Source organism: Euprymna scolopes, chromosome 34 (genome assembly GCF_053919585.1).
Source record: "Euprymna scolopes isolate OS-2025 chromosome 34, ASM5391958v1, whole genome shotgun sequence".
NCBI classification, from domain to species: domain Eukaryota; kingdom Metazoa; phylum Mollusca; class Cephalopoda; order Sepiida; family Sepiolidae; genus Euprymna; species Euprymna scolopes.
Window position 1 is genome coordinate 33,753,618 of NC_136515.1, and position 21,306 is coordinate 33,774,923.

The 21,306-nt window shown below is 32.3% G+C and overlaps 3 protein-coding genes across 3 annotated transcripts in view; 2 read left to right on the forward strand and 1 right to left on the reverse strand.

Moving 5' to 3' along the window:
* Positions 1–21,306, reverse strand: part of LOC145259170 (UMP-CMP kinase-like) — a 226,984-nt gene that overhangs the window by 162,679 nt on the left and 42,999 nt on the right. The window lies entirely within an intron of this gene.
* On the forward strand, positions 15,266–15,697 carry LOC145259229 (zinc finger MYM-type protein 6-like). The gene has a single exon (XM_080117070.1). It carries the CDS (start codon positions 15,266–15,268, stop codon positions 15,695–15,697), a length of 432 nt encoding a protein of 143 aa, XP_079973196.1.
* LOC145259230 (general transcription factor II-I repeat domain-containing protein 2-like) lies at positions 16,123–16,581 on the forward strand. The gene has a single exon (XM_080117071.1). The coding sequence runs from the start codon at positions 16,123–16,125 to the stop codon at positions 16,579–16,581; it is 459 nt and encodes a 152-aa protein (XP_079973197.1).

Sequence of the window (21,306 nt, forward strand, 5' to 3'; positions counted from 1 at the left end):
GACAAGCAGCAGATGCACCAGCCCAAATGTGACAACAGTACTCCATACATGGGTGAATGGTGGCCTTATAAAGGTACAGGATACTTTCAGGTGTAAGTAATTTTTTAGTACGGTAGAGAGAGCCCACCTTCTTCGCAGCAGTCTTGGCAATGCTCTCAATGTATATATTCCAGTTCATGTTCCCTGTAAATGTCAGGCCGAGGAATTTAAAAGCAGTACTTTCAGGCAATGTGTTCTTGGCCATTGCTATTGGTGGTAGAGAAGGTTTTTTGTAGTTATTGAAGGAAACAAGCTTAGCCTTGGAAGCATTAAACGTGACCATCCATTTTTGTCCCCATTCCACTACAGATTGTCACTTTCCCCTTAATGAATAATTTGTTTCCCAGCGTGGCATGTTTCCGGATATCTTGTTCATATACATATATATATATATATATATATATATATATATATATATATATATATATATATATATATATATATATATATATATATATGATTTAGGATTTACAGACGCTTGGATTTTTCGTCGATTCGTACGTTGAGTTAAAAAAAAAATACAAGCGTCTGTAAATCATATTAGTTGGACTGTTGTTTTTCGTCGATTCGTACGTTGAGTTATTTGGAAAATTATGTGTGAATTTGTCAACATGATGATGATGATCATCATCATTATCATGTACTGCATATGTGTGCGTCTAAAACAGACCTTTTATTAAAAAAAAAAAAAATACAAGCGTCTGTAAATCATATTAGTTGGACTGTTGTTTTTCGTCGATTCGTACGTTGAGTTATTTGGAAAATTATGAGTGAATTTGTCAACATGATGATGATGATCATCATTATCATGTACTGCACTGCCACTGCATATGTGTGCGTCTAAAACAGACCTTTTATTAAAAAAAAAAAATCCAAGCGTCTGTAAATCATATCAATTGGACTGTTGTTTTTCGTCGATTCGTACGTTGAGTTATTTGGAAAATTATGTGTGAATTTGTCAACATGATGATGATCATCATCATTATCATGTACTGACTGCATATGTGTGCGTCTAAAACAGACCTTTTATAAAAAAAAAAAAAAAAAAATCCAAGCGTCTGTAAATCATATCAATTGGACTGCATATGTGTGAGTCTAAAACAGGGGTAGGCAAACTACGGCCCGCGGGCCTCATGCGGCCCGCCAAAGGAATTCATGCGGCTTTCCAAGTACTGAATATTGAATTGTGGTTTTTTCATTGACGTGCGGACTGCCAGACACATGTACGGGCAGATCCTTGCAAAAATGACAATTTGGAGATGAAAAAGTATCTTCGTTAACAATCTAACTAAATTTATGAAGAAGGAAAAACAAAGAAAGTAAAAAAAATAAAACGAAGAAACCTTACGAATTACGCACTAAAAAAATGTCTGTTTTATGGAGATTGGTAAGATCACACTTGGTTCCCAGCTAGACTGCCAGACGTAGTTTTATCTGATCCTTTTTGATTTGCCGAGCCCGAAACCTTTGCCTGGCCGGAAACAGGCAATAAATTATTTTAATATACTAAAAATATTCTGGTGACCATAAAATCTGGCGCTTGTAGTCTGGGGTACCGTCGACCGATCGGTCAAGTCTTAGCGTCACTCCCAAAAGACACTAAATTTTTCATATGATATTTAGAATTTCCAAAAAAAGGACATCTTATAAATTCCTGTTGCCATTGTCAAGCATTTGAGTAAGTTAAAATATTGACTAATTATTTTGTTTACATCTGTAATTATGCTAATTTGTTACAAAAATATAGTAAATTTAAATTCGCATCATGTAATTTCGTAAGTCAAAATTTTTAGAATGTTAATAAGAGGGTTTTATCAAGACCGTCTTATAACGAAGGCCACGGTTTTATACGAATTCAAGCAAAATATTTTTTTTTAAATTTAATCAATATTGTCCCGTTTTGTCAAATATTTTGTTTACTATTTACTTGTTCAAAATATCTTGATTGAAGTAATATCTAAAATTTTAAATTTTACAAGATGCCTACATATATATATTCAATTTTGTACATTTATTACTGATTAAAATAAATTAACTGATTTATAAAATATTTATTAAAAAACACTTTTAATCTTGTTTTCCATTTTTCTATAAATGACCAAAAATTAATTCACATATATGCAAAAAGTTTTTAAAAGGTAACATTTTGTGGGTGTTTAAAAAATTGCAAAAAAATCGGATCTTCGATTTGTTTCATGCTGTTTCTAATATTTTTGTTATGTTTTCGATAACTATATTTTGAAGTACCTATTTTACTTCTTTTTTAATATTTTCGTAAATTGTATCAACATTATGATACATCTGAATAAGCACGCTATGTTTTTGGTTGTCACAAAAATGGAACAGAACTTCTAATTTCGTTTCGGTTCACTGATTTTTTGTTAAAAACTACGAATGCGTGAAATAAGTCAATTTTAATAGAAAAACAAATTCAGCGAAAAAATAATTTATCGAAAAAAAAAAAAGCAATATAAAACCCAATAATTTAAAATTAATGGTTTCATTTCCCGTTAATTTAGCAAATATCAATAATTTAAAATAAATTTATACATTCCATTTTCATATTAATAACAACTAGCGGGACCTGTGGAAATTCCACAGCAGCATTTTTCCTATGCAATATATTGTTGTTGGGCATGCTGTGAGCGTTCTATTCAGCATGAATTTAGGCACAATCATATTCTAGTTTTTTTTTTATTAAAACTGTACTGCCCCCTTACTAAAATAATAACTTTGATATATGTCATGGGCTGATTATTTCATTACAAACACACCGGTCAATTAACTCATATTTTATCATTTTTCATAATTATTGAATATGTTACTATGTTCGACAATAATTTTGCATAATTTCAACCCACATTATCGCCTCTCCCTTTACTAAAATATTAAATTTGATATATTGTATCAATTGATTATTTTATTAAAAAACACAACTATTAATTAACTCACATTTCATCATTTTTATTTTTAATAATTCTTGGATATAGTACTACTTTTGACAATAATTTTTCATCATTTAAACTCACCATATCACACACCTTACTAAAATAATAACTTTGATATGTTTTCTAGGCTAATTATTTCATTACAAGCACATACACCAATCAACTCACATTTCATCATTTTTCGTAATTCTTAAATATGTTACTAATTTCGACAATACTTTTTTATAATTTAAACCAACGTTGTCGCCCAACCTTACTAAAATAATAACTTTGATACATTTGCTGGGCTGATTATTTCATTACACACACACTAATCAATTAACCTCTATTTCATCATTTTTCATAATTCTTGGGTATGTTACTAATTTCGACAATCATTTTTCATAATTTATACCCACATTTCGCCCTCTCTTAATAAAATAATAACTTTGAAATATTGTCTGGGCTTATTATTTTATTGCAAACACACTAATGCATGAAATCACATTTAATCATTTTTCATAATTCTTGGATATGTTACTTATTTCGACAATCATTTTTCATAATTTTAACCCACATTTTCGCCCTTCCCTCTTTACTAAATAATAACTTTGATATATTGTTTAGGCTGATTATTTCCTTACAAACACACCAATCAATTAACTAATATTTCATCATTTTTTCGTAATTCTTGGATATGTTACTAATTTCGACAATAATTTTTCATAATTTAAGCCCTCCTTATCTTCTTCCCCTTTACTTTGATATATTGTCTAGGCTGATTATTTTATTATAAACACACCAATCAATTAAATCACATTTCGTCATTTTTTGTAATTATTGGATATCTTACTAATTTCGACAATAATTTTTTCATAATTTAAACCATCTTCGTCGCCCTCTCTTACTAAAAAAATACTTTGATATATTTTCTGGGCTGATTATTTCATAAAAAACATAACTATCAATTAACTCACACTTCATCATTTTTCTTAATTCTTTGATATGTTACACATTTCGACTATTATTTTTAATATTTTTAACCCACATTATCAACCACCCACTACAAACATAATAACTTTGATATATTATCTGGGATGATTATTTCATTTCAAACACACTAAACAATTAACTAACATTTCGTCATTTTTCATAATTCTTGGATATGTTACTTATGTCGACAATCATTTTTCATCATTTTAACCCACATCATCGCCCCACTTACTAAAATAATAACTTTGATATATTGTCTGATCTGATTATTTCATTGCAAACACACTAATGCATTGAATAACATATTATCATTTTTCATAATTCTTGGATATGTTACTAATTTTGACAATTATTTTTCATAATTTAAACCATCCTTATCGCCCTCTCTTACTTACATAATTACTTTGATATATTTCCTGGGCTGTTTATTTTATTATAAACACATACGCGATTAACTCGTATTTAATCTTTGTTCATAATTCTGGATATGTTACTAATTTCGACAATATTTTTATAATTAAAAACCCACATTATGCCTCTCACTCCTACTTATATAATATATTTGGTATATTGTCTGGGTGTATTATATCATTACACACACACAAATCAAGTAACTCACATTTCATCATTTTTTATAATTCTTGGATATGTTACCAATTTCGACAATAATTTTCATAACTTTAACCCACTATGTTGCTCCCCCTTACTTAAATAATAACTTTGATATATTGCCTGGGCTGATTATTTCATTGCAAACAAATAAATGCTGGGTATTCTCATAATATATATGTTTCACCTATTTTATCCAATCCCGGGTGACGCCGCATATTCTGCTAATATATATCATTTACCTATCTCATTCAATCCCGGGCGACGCTGGGTATTTTGCTACTATATGTTTTCCACCTATCTCATTCAATATGGGCGACGCTTTCTGATAGTATATATTTGCACATCTCATTCAATCCCTGGACTGAATTCATGTCCGCCACCCCACTGTTGAAAATATACATGAAATAAAGTAATGTTTTAATCGTAAACTGTTTCAGCCATTTCCGGGACCAACTTCTTATCTCCCATCCTACTGTTGAAAATATACATTAAATAAAGTAATGTCAAAGACGTAAATGGTTGCAGCCATTTCTGGAACCGACTTTCCAAACCCAATGCTAAAAATATACATGAAATAATGTAATGTCTAAATTGTAAACTGTTTCAGCCATTTTTGGGACCGACTTTATATTCCCAACCCATTGCTAAAAATATACATGAAATAATGTAATGTCTAAATAGTAAACTGTTTCAACCATTTCCGGGACCGACTTTCAATCTCAAACCCATTGCTAAAATATACATGAAATAATGCAATGTCTAAATAGTAAACTGTTTCAGCCATTTCCGGGACCAACTTTATATCCCAAACACACTGCTAAAAATATACATGAAATAATGTAATGTCTAAATAGTAAACTGGTTCAACCATTTCCGGGACCGACTTTATATCCCAAACCCATTGCTAAAAATATACATGAAATAATCTAATGTCTAAATAGTAAACTGTTTCAGCCATTTCCGGGACCGAGTTTATATCCCAAACCCATTGCTAAAAATATACATGAAATAATGTAATGTCTGAATAGTAAACTGTTTCAACCATTTCCGGGACCGACTTTATATCCCAAACACACTGCTAAAAATATACATGAAATAATGTAATGTCTAAATAGTAAACAGTTTCACCCATTTCCAGGACCGACTTTATATTCCAAACCCACTGCTAAAAATATACATGAAATAATCTAATTTCTAAATAGTAAATTGTTTCAGCCATTTTCAGGACTGACTTTATATTTCCAACCCACTGTTAAAAATATATATGAAATAAAGTAATGTTTAAATCGTAAACTATTTCAGCCATTTCCGGGGCTGACTTATACTCCCCATCCCGCTGTTGAAAATATACATGAAATAAAGTAATGTATAAATCGTAAACATTTTCAGCCAGTTCCGGGACCGACTTCTTATCTCCCATCCTACTGTTAAAAATATACATTAAATAAAGTAACGTCAAAGACGTAAATGGTTGCAGCCATTTCCGGAACTGACTTCATATTTCCCACCCCAATGTTAAAAATATACATTAAATAAAGCAATGTGTAATGCGTAATCGGGTTCACCCATTTTCGGGACTGATTTAATATCCCCCACCCCACTGTAAAAAATATACATGAAATAAAGAAATGTTTAAATCGTAAACTATTTCAGCCATTTCCGGGACTGACTTTATATCCCAAACCCACTGCTAAAAATATACATGAAATAATGTAATGTCTAAATAGTAAACTGTTTCAGCCATTTCCGGGACCGACTTTATATCCCCAACCCACTGCTAAAAATATACATGAAATAATGTAATGTCTAAATAGTAAACTGTTTCAGCCATTTCTGGAACATACATTAAATAAAGCAATGTGTAATGCGTAATCGGGTTCACCCATTTTCGGGACTGATTTAATATCCCCCACCCCACTGTTAAAAATATACATGAAATGAAGTAATGTTTAAATCATAAACGGTTTGAGGAATTTCAGGGATTGACTTCATATCCCCCAACCCACTGCTTCAAATATACTTGATATAAAGTAATGTTTAAATCATAAACTGTTTCAGCAGCTTTTCGAAAGTAATACATAAAAACATTAACACGGTTAGGGATTAGGTAACCATTGCTTCAACATGAATGTCTGAGTGTACTATCAGTTTCAGCATTCCAGTGACTTAAATATTTTTTGGTCTTGGTTAATGGAGGAGAAATCCTTCATTACTGATACAATTCTTATTTTTGTTATTGACCAGAGAGCCCCTTTTGGGGAGCTGGTTTCCCCCTAAATTTTTAACCGACCTCATGTCCAATTCCGCCCTTGTGGGGAGGCAAGTAAACAAAAAAAAATAATCAGAACGGATATTTTTCAGGGCATTTTATAATTAATCAGGAGTAACACTTCCAGGGCATTTTGTAATTAAAACATGAAATAACTTTTTCCAGTTACTTTTTTAATATTAAAACTTTGTTACATTAAACATAGTACCTATTCACAATGCGTCCCCACGGGACAGATTTAGACACCAGGGTCGTTTTTATAACGTGGAGAAAAATTGTCTTAGTCGTAAAGGATTTCTCTTCCACTGAGAGAGAAGAAATCGAAATGTAGCACCTGAAGAACAAATACTACACTTTGATCTTAGCCAAAAGGTCAAGAAAGGCAAATCATTTTTATTAGCTTTGCCTCAACAGCGACACCAATGTTTTTAAAATCCACTTTCCTTTTTTAGGGATGCACAGCATGATAACGGACGGAGCGATAAGCGTAATAATATAATGATAAAAAAATTATTATTTCCGTTAAAATTAAAAACAAAAATGGGTTTGTATGACTGTACACATAGATTCGAAAAAGTTGTCAAAAAAACAAATATATAACAAATAAATGTTATCAAAGACAAGATAAGTTACTTTTCTACCGAACTGGATATGCTTTTAGTGTTTTTATTTAATATAACATGTTTATTCAGCTCGAAAAAAAAAAAAAAATATGGTGTTTACCAATGTATTGGAAAATTAAAAATGGCGCCCAACTCTCTCTTTGACACAGTGGGGTTTTAACAGTATTTTGTCTAGTTTTTTATTTTCTACTCCTTTTACCAAACTTACTGTGTCAACGAGAGAGTCGGGCGCCATTCTTTAATTTTCCAATACATCGGTAAACGGTGCCCGGAAACTCGTCCCGGGAAAACTCGTCTCCGGAAAACTCGTACCCTTTCGCTAGGTAGGAAAACTGGTCCCTTATTGAATAAATATCGATTGAAAACACATTTTATGATCGTTCTTGAAGGAGATATTGTTTTTTAAAATCTTTTAAAAAATATTTTTACTTATTTAATGTTTTTTTTTTAAAATAAAATCGATTTTCTAAGTGTCCGTTTTCTACCTAACTGGCTAAGTTCTTAGTGGTTTTACTTATTTTAAAGCGTTTATTATGTTCATAAACGAGACCGCATATTTTTTTATATTAATATAAAAAGAATTTACTTATTTACTGTTGTTTATAAAAGGGTAAAATCGATTTTTCTACCTCACCGACTATGTTTTTTGTTGTTTAATTTATTTGGAATCGTTTATTTGGTAAAGAAACAAAAAACACAGAAAACAAACAAAAAACATGTCGAGTGTTACGTGAAAACGAGAAATAATGTCCGACATGAGGGTATATCACATCTTAGGGGTCTTGATAAGCGCTAAAAAATAGAAAATTAAGGAAATGAATGAGGGAGATTTGGTTTTAAAAAGAAAATAATAAATTTTAATATTTTTTAAAATATAATTTAGAGAGAGGGGGGAGGGGTAAAAACTATATCTCCCTCCGAAAAACAACCAACAAAAAATGAAATTAAAAAGATTCTTGATAAACGATAACGGAGTTTTCAATAAAATTGATTAATAAATTTATTTAGTGATTACTTTTTCTCTTAATGATTGATTTTAGAATTTTGAAGTAAAAATTAAAAAAAATTAAAAATGAGTTAATGAGAGATTGTTAGTACATGGCATCTCTCGCGCCAAAAAAATATTTCGCTTGTAATTTATTAGTAAATTACAAAAAAAATTTTTGTTCTTATTTTAATGTTTTTTTGAGCCATAAAAACAATAATAAAAAAACAAAACAAAAAAAAATTAAAAAACAGGGAGCGATTCGATTCTTCGTTACTTTTTTGTTTTGTTTTTTAATTCTGATAGTTTTTTTGTTATGTTTTTGTTTTCTCTCATACCAAATGCACTCATGCGTTATTTAAAATTTTAATTTTATCAATTATCAACATTTATTGTCGTCCTGTCAAATTTTGCAAAATTATAATTTTAAGTAACGCATGAGTGCATTTGGTATAAGAGAAAACAAAAACATAACAACAAAAAAAAACTATCAGAATTAAAAAACCAAAACAAAAAAGTAACGAAGAATTGAATCGCTCCCTGTTTTTAAATTTTTTTTGTTTTGTTTTTTATTATTGTTTTTATTACTATTATATTATTTTATTGACTCACTCTTACAGCCCGCGTGGGGCTCGATTACATTAATTTTTTTGTCTCTCATTCCAAAAGAGTTCAATAAGAGGAAAGAGGGTTAACAGTCCAAGGGAGGTAATTCCGATTATTCCACATCCCCCTTTCAAGTCCCAAATTCATAGTGAAAGTTTCTCTGGTGGTTGAATTTTTCTACCACTCTTTGTATATTTTACTTTGGGACTTTCTGAGTTAAAGGATTGGATATCCTCGTTTACTGTTGACTGCACATCTGTCTGGTTAGTTTGTCCCATTAAATTATTGTAGCTGCACTCAGGAATGTCTCTGGATGCATTTGGTAAGGCAGACAATTCTGTCGGTGCAGCTATTTGAGGAAAATCGATGTGCTCATTTCTTTTTCGAAGATGGTTTCTGTTTCTACGAAACAATCCTGAGTCCGTTTCAACCAGGACTGATCTTGGAGTAACAGTATCTACCACTTTGGCTGGGCTCGTTTTGGGTGTTTTCACCCAAATTGCCTGTCCTTGAGTAACAGGGGTTTGTTCTCTAGTTCTATGACGTTTATCAAAATACAACTTTTGTTTCATTTTGACCCGAGCGTCTGCTTCTTTGAATTTTTCGACACTTTGTTGATAATTTTCATTTTGGTGAGGAACTGCTGGAATGCGAGTCCTGAGTTTCCTATTCATCAACAATTCTGCAGGATTTTGGCCATGCTGTAGTGGAGTAGTACGGTAATTAAGTAAAGCAATGTAAGGATCCTTTGACTTTTTAAAAAGATTTTTGACTGTCTGAATAGCACGTTCTGCTTCGCCATTGCCTTGAGGATGGTGTGGGCTGCTGGTAAGGTGAATAAAACCATAGATTTTTGCAAACTCCAGGAAATCTTTAGATATAAATTGAGGGCCATTGTCATTTATTATCATTTCAGGTATACTATACTTAGCAAATATTGATTTGCAGTGGTTTACGATACAACTTGCATTGGTATTTTCAAGATGTGATATTTCTATCCATCTTGAATAATAGTCTGTAACTATGAGGTATTTGTGGCCATTCAATTCAAATAAATCCATCGCAACTTTTTGCCAAACTTGGTTGGTTGTAGGGATTCTGGCAGATATCTTCTTTCTCTTTCACAAATACTGCATTTTTCTATTTTCTCCCCTATTTGCTTCGAAAGTCCTGGCCACCAAACATTACTCCGTGCCAATGCTCTACATTTCACTATACCTTGGTGTCCCTCATGAAGACGATCCAAGATTCTTTTTGAAGATCCGCAGGGATGATTAGTCGGTTCTGATACAGTAAAAGTCCTTGGCAGACTGTAAGGTCCTGCCTTATAAACCAGTAGGGGGGTCTTAGCTGAGGGTCTTGTGTAGCGGTTTCAGGCCAATGGTTCATTTTATAATAGTTCCTGACTTGACTGCAGATTTTGTCAAAGTGTTGTTTCACCCTTATTTCTTCCAATCTCCTGTCGGTAACAGAGATGTTTTGTATAATTGAACGGATGAACATGTCTGTCTCTGTCTCCTGCTCAAATTCATGTTTGGTTGGTAGGCTGTTTGGAGCTCTAGATAGAGTGTCTGCTGTAATGAGATTTTTCCCAGCGGTATGCATGATTTCATAGGTGAATCTCATTAAGCGCATACGGAAACGCTGTATTCTTGGGTTTAGTTCATCAAGCCGTTTTGTTTTTAATAATGCCAATAATGGCTTGTGATCCGTTTCAATTATAAACTTATGCAGCCCAATCAAAAAGTCGGCAAAGTTTTCGCAACACCAAGTGACTGCAAGGGCTTCTTTCTCAACCTGAGCATATCTCTGTTCCATTTCATAAGTGCTCTCGATGCATAAAATACAGGTCTCCAGTCATTCCCTTGTTTCTGGAGCAGTACTCCTCCCAAGCCATAGGAAGATGCATCAGCCGAAATTTTTGTTGGCTTATCACTATAATGGAGCAGTACCGGTGCAGAACTCAGATTTTTCTTTAGTGTTTTAAATGCAGTTTCCTTAGGCTCATCCCAAATCCATGCATTGTCTTTCCTCAGGAGATCTCTGAGTGGTTTTGTGGTCTCTGCTAAATTTTCAGCAAATTTACCAACATGATTTGCCATCCCTAGCAGTCGTCGCAGTTCAGACACGTTTTGTGGTCTGGTCATGTTCATGATTGCGTTAATCTTCTCTGGGTCTATTTGGATACCTTCTTCGGAAATGAGTTGCCCAATAAATTTAATTTTGCTAACAGAGAATACACATTTATCATTTAATGTTATTCCTACTGCCTCCATTCTCTCTAGCACTATTTTTAAATGCTGGTCATGTTCCTGTTGGCTTCTCCCACTGACAAGAACATCATCTATGTCACAGATGACTCCTGGTATTCCTGACAAAATGTGTGTCATTTCGCAGTGCAAAATTTCAGGACCTGAACTTATTCCAAATGGTAGGCGCTTATAGCAATATCTTCCAAATGGCGTAATAAAAGTGGTAAGCTTCTGAGAATCTTCATGCGCCATAATTTGATGGAATCCACTGTTGCAATCCAGTTTACTAAATATCTTGGCTCCATCAAGTTGAGCTAATAACTGGTCTGAAGAAGGTAGTGGGAAATGTTCACGCTTCACACTTTCATTAAATTTAGTGAAGTCAACACAAAGTCTGATTTTACCATCCTTCTTTGGAACTGCTACAATAGGAGCACACCAATCAGTAGACATTTCGATTGGGTGGATGATATCTTCACTTTCTAATTTTTTAAGCTCCTGGACTTTTTGTTTCATAGGAAGTGCTAGTCGTCTGGGAGTTGTAATTGAAAAAGGTTGAGCATTCTTATCCAAATGTATTTTATAAACATGCTTCAGTTTTCCTAGTCCCGTAAATACTTTTGAAAATTTTTTTTTTGTATTGGTGATCTCTGCCTTCTATAGAGTTGATCTTGCTCAACAAGTTCAAAGCTTTAATTGCTGGTCCACCCAACAATGGTTCCATCAAGTCCTTAACGATGTACAACTCTTGCAGTGAATTTTTTTCTCTATAACAAAGTGCAGCATCTACTTTTCAAATTACCATTATCTTGTTCTGACCTTGTCCATATAGTCTTTTATCCGTCTGCTTTATTATAGGAGAATTTTTCCTAAAGAACCAGTCCGGCACTACAGTAACATCAGTGCCTGTGTCCAACCTGAAGTTGACTATTCTGCTGTTCTTCGCGGTGGTGACCTTTATATTGGCTTGCCAGTCAATTTTTCCTTCCTCTTCACCGTTTTTAATGTTTCCCAATGAGATCGACCCTAGGAAGTCATTTTCTTCTTTTGCAACTCCCCGTACCGATTTTGTTCTACATTCCGATGCATAATGTCCTAGTTTTTTACATCTATTGCATGTTGCATGCATCGCTGGGCAGTCATCTCTGCCGTGTGAGGTAAAATATCCACATCATATGCACTTTCTTTTAGTCATTTTATTATTGTACTGAAAATTCTTTTTTCTAAATACACGGTTTATTTGTGTATCTGGTTCTGCTGAGGATATAGCTTGTGACTGTTGCTTTGAGGTTTCATGTGCTCTACTCATTTGCAGGCATTTATCTAGAGTTAAGGTTTTATCGGCTAAAAATTTTTCCCTTAAAATATCATCCTTCACCCCAACAACAACTTGATCCCTAATTAATCTATTCGTTAATTGTTCAAAATTGCAACTTTTTGCAAGCTGATGTAGAACCGCTATATAGGTTTCTATATTTTCTTCCGGTTCCTGCTTTCGAAGGTGAAATTTGTATGACTCGTACGCTTCATGCGTTTCTCCAACAAAGAAGTCCTCAAATTTTCGCAAGACTTTTTGAAGATTATTTCGATCCTCCTCTGAATTAAAATCTAACCCTTCAAAAATATTGAAACATTCCTCATCGATTATAGAAAGGAAAACAGAAGTCTGATATACTGAATCAACCTCGTTTGACAATCGACTGGCCACAGAATAATTAAAAAAATTTTGTTTAAATTTCCTCCAATTGTTCGCAACATTTCCTGACAGAGACATTTTTGCCGGGGGCGGTATATTGGCGTTGAAATTTCTTTGAGCCATAATTTTATTTTATTTTTTTTGTAAAAATAAAACAAACTTACTATTTTTCTGACAAAACTCTTCTTTTTTTTTTCTTTTTTGGTAACTTCCTTCAGTTGTCCGGGTTTGTTTGCTGTTTTGATGTCTTTCTTTTTTTCTTTTATATATAAAATTCTTTTTTTTTTTTCTCGATCTCACTTCTGACTCCATGTAAGGTTTTGAAGGGTTTAATATAAGAACAGAACAAAAAGAGAAATATGAAATACGACAGGATTTATTGACTCACTCTTACAGCCCGCGTGGGGCTCGATTACATTAGATTTTTTGTCTCTCATTCCAAAAGAGTTCAATAAGACGAAAGAGGGTTAACAGTCCAAGGGAGATAATTCCGATTATTCCACACCGGGCACCCTTGTCAGCTATTTTATCACCAGATGAAAACAGATTTGAAAATATCATTGCACAATTATTAAGCATTTTGTACCCCCCTCATATTTTGTTTGTCTTTTTTTACCAAACAAAATATGGAAGCCGGTAGTTAACCAAATGGACATTCAGTAAAACCGTATTTCATATTTAATATAGAAATGTTTATAATATTATTAATCATAAAACTGTGTAAATCTTAAAACCTAACAAAATTATAACAACGATAAATGATTAATTGCAGTTTGATGAAGACAAGCAAAGGTTTTAAAAAAATCATTAAGTCGCTTCTGATTTTTCATAGTTCGTATAGTTTACACAAGTCTGACGTCACGGAATCATGCTTTTTTTTTCACATTGTTTTGGTAGTCCCTAAAGTTCCGTTCAATTTTTGTGATAACAGAAACACATAGCGTGCTTATCTATATTTACCAACATTAGCTTTCTTCAGAAAAGATATTTGCTATATTTATTTTATAACTGCATTTTACCAAACGTGTCAATATCTTTGAAATGTAAAAAATAGAATGAAAGTTTCGCAAAATCGTGAAGAAATCGTAATTACCACTGTTTACAATAAATGGTAAATGTGCGGTTTTACTCCACCATCAACAAATCCTTTAAAAATGCCAATTTTTAGGGTTTTTGGGGGTGCTGAAAATGAAAATAACGTTTAAATTTCTGGCAAACGAGTAGTTTTCAGGTTATAAAGAAATATTGATTTTAAAAAGTGGGGTATCATTTTTCTGTAATAATTTAATGTAAAATGAGCACCCACTTTATGATCACTTTTTATTGGAGGGCACCATTTTAAAGTTTCTTTTCATCCTCGAAAAATCGGTACTCCTTGGGCATTTAGTTCCATAGTGTCCCGGCCTAAATATGACTTGTACGTCCTATATGTTTTCTTATGAAACCGGTAGGTGGGGGGACATTTATATATTTTTTCTGCATAGAAATAAATTTCAACCTATTATTTTTTAGGAAAAAAAATAGATATTTGAAAAAAAATTTCTATTTTTCTGATGCTGGAAATGTAAAAAGACTACATTTGCGAAATATGGCCTCAAAAATGTCTATTACCCGACCTTTACTTCACCTTTTACTTCAAATATGGCCGCTTCTACGATAGATAAAATCTACCTCATAAGAAATTGTTTTTTGGCTGTGAAAAAAAACAAAAAACTACTTGATCAAATTAATTGAAATTTTTTGTATGAGAACTATTGTCATTGGAAAAAATTAGGAATCGTTCCAACACTATTCTTAAGCTAAAAATTTTTTTTTTTCTTATTTAAGCGAATATGCACAGATCACTTGCTGCACAGCCTCGATATGTGCCATTTAACTGTAAAAAATTAGGAAATGGGCGCCCATTGCATTTTCGGTCCAAGGGCCCGTAATACTGTCAGCCCACCCCTGTTTGTATCCTTTCTCACTCACTATTTTTTTTCCATTTTATTTCAGTACAGCTTTTATTATCTTGCAAACTTTACCCAATCTAAAAAGCGAAAAATTGAAGACGAATGCAGAGTATTTAACAAAGAGTGGACTGACAGGTATTTCCTACTGATGTCGGAGTTAAAGCTGTGTGTTTGATTTGTCATGATACAGTTGCTGTTTTCAAAGAATACAATTCCAAACCAAGCATACCAACTTTGGAAGCAACTTATTAAAGCAAAAACTGCAAAGGAAAGCAACTGATCTGATAAAAAGTTTGAGGCAACAGCAAACTATGCTTCAAAAAACTTCATCTTTACAAAGGAATGCAACAAAGGCAAGTTTTGTATTGGCAAATAAAATTGCAAAACAAAATAAGTCATTTGCAGAAGCAGAATTTATTAAAGACTGCATGGTTAATGCTGTTAATGTAGTATGTCTTGAAGTTATATCAAAAGTAGAAGCTATACCTCTGTCAAGAAGAACGATTGTTCATCGCATAGATGCAATTGCAATGGATATTCAAGAACAGGTGTTAACAGCCAGTGTTAGTTTTCAGTGGTTTTCTATTGCTTTAGATGAGAGCACTGACATTCACGATACTGCTCAGGTCCTAATCTACATCAGAGGAATTGACAAAAACTTTGGAATTACAGAAGAATTGCTATCCATGGAGTCCCTCAAAGACACAGTCACTGGAAAAAGATTTCTACAACAGTGTCATTAACAGTCTAATCAGGTCTGGATAAACTGGCAAGTATTACAACTGATGGCGCTCCTTATCTCATAGGCAAACACTGTGGCCTTGTGACGTTGATGAATAAAAAAATCAAAGAAGATTTTCCATCGCACAGTGTGTTGTCTTTTCACTGCATTATACATCAAGAAAGCCTCTGTAAATCATCTTTGAAACTCAAACATGTTATGGATCCAGTAGTGTGTGCAGTGAACTTAATAAGAGCACAGGGACTGAAACACAGGCAGTTCCAATGCTTCTTGGAAGGTATCGAGGCAGATTTTACTGATGTGCTGTATCACACAAATATCCAATGGTTAAGTATGGGGAAAGTACTGAAGAGAATGTGGGACGTTAAAACAGAGGTTGTCATGTTTTTTAATATGAAAGAAATTTCTTGTGACTTTTTAAAAGAAATGGAGTGTGACGAATGGGTTTGTGATTTTGCATTTGCTGTAGACATATTGAAAAAGCTGAATGAGTTAAATACAAAACTACAAGGCAAAGGTGTATTTGCTCATGAATTGTATGTGGAAGTGAAAGCGTTTCAATTGAAACTTAAACTTTTTGCCAAGCAGCTTAAAGAGCAAAACTTTGTTCATTTTCCTCTGTTGAAAACACGAGCTGTTACACAAGCATTATCAGACAAATACAGTTCCCAGTTGATGGCTCTAAAAGAGGAATTTATCAGATTTGCTGATTTCAAAGCAATTGAAGGACATTTTGATTTGTTCAGTTCACCTTTTGCATGTGACGTTGAAACAGCTGCCGAAGAACTACAGGTAGATCTTATTGATTTGCAAGCCGACAACTCTTTAAAAAGGCTCTTTAAAAATAAACCACTAGTCGAATTTTATGCACACAGAAAAGTTTAAAAATCTGAAAAATTTTGCTAGAAAGATGTTTGTGTTATTTGCTTCAACTTACATACGTGAGCAAACTTTCTCCATATTGAAAATTAACAAGTCAAAGAACAGGTCACTTCTCACAGACTTAAATCTTCAGTCAGTGTTAAGAATCAGTACAAGCAACTTTACACCTAATTTCAACAAACTGGTAAATGATTGCAGTCAGTTGCATCATTCTCACTGAGTCATTTTGATCCTTCTGTTGCTTAATTGCTGAGTTATTTTGTTTTTCAAATAAATATGTTTCATGTCAAATTACTGCTTTAAAAACTCAATACAAATGTTTTCCTCTTTAAATTGAGTTACTTTGTTTTTAAATAAATATACTTCATGTGATGTTTCTTCTTTAATATAGAAATTCATTTTTGTCCTTTAAGTTACTTTATATGTGTATATTTTAAAGATTCTATTCTAAAATATTAATTAATAAGATATATTTTTCATTTCTTTACACAGAGTTACTTAAAAATTACTTTTATTCTTAAAACAAGGTTATTTTATTTTTCAAATGTGTTTTATGTGAAGTTCCTACTGAAAAATACATATTAATAAAATTGTTTTCTTTTAAAGTTTAAAGTTAAAGTGACTTACTGTATCTTTCAAATAAATGTATTTTATGGGAATCTTCTATAGTACTTTTAAAAGCATTTTAAAGTACTATAGAAGATTCCCATAAAACACACTTATTTGAAAAGTTTAATAAATGAAAATTAATTCCATTTTTTCTTTGAAATCCTTTCATTTTGTCTATTTTAAATATCAATTATATTGGACAATATACTATGCGGCCCGGTTAAATTTAGAATTTTTTAATGCGGCCCTTGCACTGAAAAGTTTGCCCACCCCTGGTCTAAAACAAACTTTTTATTAAAAAAAAAAAAATCCAAACGTCTGTAAATCATATAAATTGGACTGTTGTTTTTGTCGATTTGTACGTTGAGTTATTTAGAAAATTATGTGTGAATTTGTCACTATGATCATCATCATTATCATGTACTGCATATGTGTGAGTCTAAAACAAACTTTATATTAAAAAAAAACAAAGGGAAGGAGGAAAAACATCAGGAAGGAAAAGCTGCTGATCAATTACTATGTATGACTTTTGGAATGTTCCTTCATGTGTATTTTACATGTATATGTGTGTGTACGTATGTATAGGCATATGTATGTATGTGTGTATTTGTGTGCCTCTATGTGATTATGGTTGCATGTGCGTGCACATGCATACGTATGTTGGCATACATCTGTATGTACGCATGTGTTTATTGTCATGTGTATGTGGGGTGGAGAGGGCTCCTGTAAGCCGTGGTGAAGGCAACCCCTCTAGGAGAAGCAAATCTTAGATTTAAAAAAAAAAAAACCATAAAACGGGAGACCAGTACCCACATTAAGCTGGGCTGCAGTTTGACTTGTTGCTGGCTATCTTGCTCTTGCTTGTTGCTGGATGTCAACATTTTGAACCGAGAGAGAGAGAGAGAGATTTAGCTGTGGTACAAAGCTAAAACTCTGTAACATCATCTGTGTATAGATACTCCCTCAGCCATGGAAAAGTTGTGACGCATGTAGGCCTGAAATGCTGCCATCATTATATGTATATATGTATGTATAGGTGTATGTATGTTCATGTACAGGGGTATGTATATGTGTGTATATCTATGTGTATATGTATGTATATGTATGCATATATGTATGTGTATATATGCATGTGTGTGTGTGTATGTGCATATATGCTTGTGTGTGTATATGTATATGTATGCATGTATATGTGTATGTATGTACGTACATGTTTGTGTATGAGTACATATTCATGTATGTGTATGTATATGTAGGTAAGTGTATGTATATATATGTGCACATGTGTACATATGTGTATATGTATGTATATGTGTGTATGTATTTGTATATGTGTGTGTGTATTTATATTTATGTATACGTGTGTATGTATATGTATGTATGTGTATTATGCATTGTGTATGTATATATGTATATATGTGTGTATGTTTACAGATATGTATGTGTGTATGTGTATATATGTATATTTGCATTTATATATATATATATATATATATATATATATGTATGTATGCCATATGTGTATTATGTATTGTGTATGTATGTATGCATATATGTGTGTTATATGTATGTGTGTATATGTATGTATGTGTATATATGTATGTATGCATGCATGTATATATATGTATGTATACTAATGACCGTCTTCAGTGTCATGTCTGTTTGAGCGTGTGAATTTTGCCGGCAGGACTAAAGTCATTTTCGGCTCATGGACTTTCAGTGCTTGAGGGAGTGGCAATCGTCTGACAAGACGTTGCAATCATCATACATCATATATATATATATATATACACACACAAGCTAGATGACATGATCACATACATAGACACAGAATAAGAGACATGTATAATAATAAGGAGAAATAATCACAAAGTTCATTTCATCGGAATGCTACAGGAAGAGGAGAGGTCATCCCCTACTAGATTTCAAAGTTGGTTTTGTATTTTTCAAGGTAAGAAGGGTCAGTCTTAGAAGCTTATCAAAGCAGAAGCTTCATTAAGAAAGAACCATTCATTTCAATTGGGACAAAGTGAGGATCTGAATGTTGATGGTGATAGGAAAGATGCTTGGTTTTAGATGTATTTTTTCCCATTAAACAACGGCCAGAAGAAAGAGTAACAGAGAAATCTAGACGATTAATGCTCTTTGAAGTGTTGCCATATATGGCTGTGTCATCTGTATAAATCTCAATAAATGATCTTAGAATATGATTTAGGAGATTATAAACTAGAAAGATGGTTGGGGTCATGATGGAGCTTTCAGACATGTCAGCATTGATACTATGTACTTCAAACTTCTGCCCATAAATGAGAGTTACTGTCACTGAGTATATCTAAAAAAATTGATAAGATCCTGTCTGATTATCCTACCACTAATATTCATATTTGTTAGGGTTTGTGTTCCTTTTTATAGAAGCGTTTGTTGAATTTGAATAAAATGAAATATGTATTAGATACGTTTGAACCCGAAACAATGCATTATTACAAAATAAACAGATATTTATTTTGTTTGAAATTCATTTTGGAATTCATAAATTTATTTCGAAGATAAACTTCATCTTCAGTATGTCTTTTTATTTATTTATTTTTTCTATGTTGTTATTGGAGCATAAAATCAGCAAGTAGAAGTCGGTTTGTTGTTTTCATGGTAGTCTTTTCAAGTGTCGGAACGGTATGTTGGTCATGCAAAATTCACGTTAGGGTTTGTATTTCTATTATAGAAGCGTAGGTTGAATTTGAATAAAAAGAAAATAATTCGTATTTGTATCGATTTCAATGTTGAATGGCTAATATATTCCAATAAGACTGATGATGAAGGAAGATTTTGTCTTGATTTTTCATGATATCTGATGCTGATGGTCACTTTGTAAATTTTCTTGATCTTTTCCTGACAACTTGTCCTGAACAGTACATATCTACTGTTCTGTCAACCATGAAATATTTCGATCATTTGGTTGTCTCCATAAAGATTGAATCTACGCTCAGGAAAACTTTTGATGTCTTTTCCCATTGCAGAATGCACTGATTCTCAGAGGCTGATTGAGGTAGTTTTAGATCTTTCATTTTGGAGATCCCTCTACAAAAATTAACAAGAATGTGTCCTGTATCACCTATGATATATCCAATTGGTTAAAAGTTTTAAAAAATGCCAACAGAGATCAAATAGCTTTCCTTTTTTAAATGTAAAATTTTCTAATGCTTTTTATCATTCATTATCACATGTTAAAAGTGCATGACGCCATTTTAGATCAAACAGGCTTTCTTAATGAAGGTCAAGACTCATATCTAGAAATGAGATTTCTATTGGGAACCTCTGTTATACTAAAGTGGGGCAGCCAATGGGTTGAATTCTATTTTGGTCACCGCAATTATTTAAAGTGAAATCATGTAGAGGTCTCCGTGATAACTGAACACAACTTTTTGATTGTATGCCACAAAGATTCAATCTATTTTTAATGGGTTTTTTGTTGGGTTATTTTATGCCGAATTGTGGTTTAATATTTAAATATATATTTTTTAAACAAAATTATTTGAATAAATATATTTATAGCTGAAGTATAGTTTGCACTAAAATTTGATTAAATTCGTAAACATTTTAATACAAAAATAAAAAAAATAAATGCATAAAATGTATTAAAAGGCGAGTAAATTTGCAAGTAAATAGATAAAAATATTTAACATGAATTTACGTTACGTGTGTGTAAATTTATAATGATAAATATTTACTACTTAGGTATAGTTGCGTTTGTGTAAATTTGTATAAAAGTGTTATATTTGTGTAAAAATATTTAAAATAAATTTGCATTAGGTGTGTTAAATTTGTATTAGTAAATATTTACTACTAAGGTGTAGTTACGTTTGTTAATTTGTATATAAAGTAAAATTTTATTTAATTATACTTATGTATATTAAATGTGCAAAGGATTAGTTTACAAATACTAATTCGTATCGATTTGTATTAAATTGTCTTGCTTATTCACATGTACATGAAAATCTATATTTTTGTATATATACCAATTTCTTTAAGGTAATCGATTATGTTTTTGACTTTTATGTTTTTGAAAAGTTCTTTTATATTGCTGTCTTTGTAATATTTTCGTCTTATAGACAGAAAATCAAT

Coding starts and splice junctions, on each gene's coding strand:
- LOC145259229 (XM_080117070.1), top strand. CDS start 15,266: ATGCTTCAAAAAACTTCATCTTTACAAAGGAATGCAACAAAGGCAAGT.
- LOC145259230 (XM_080117071.1), top strand. CDS start 16,123: ATGGAGTGTGACGAATGGGTTTGTGATTTTGCATTTGCTGTAGACATA.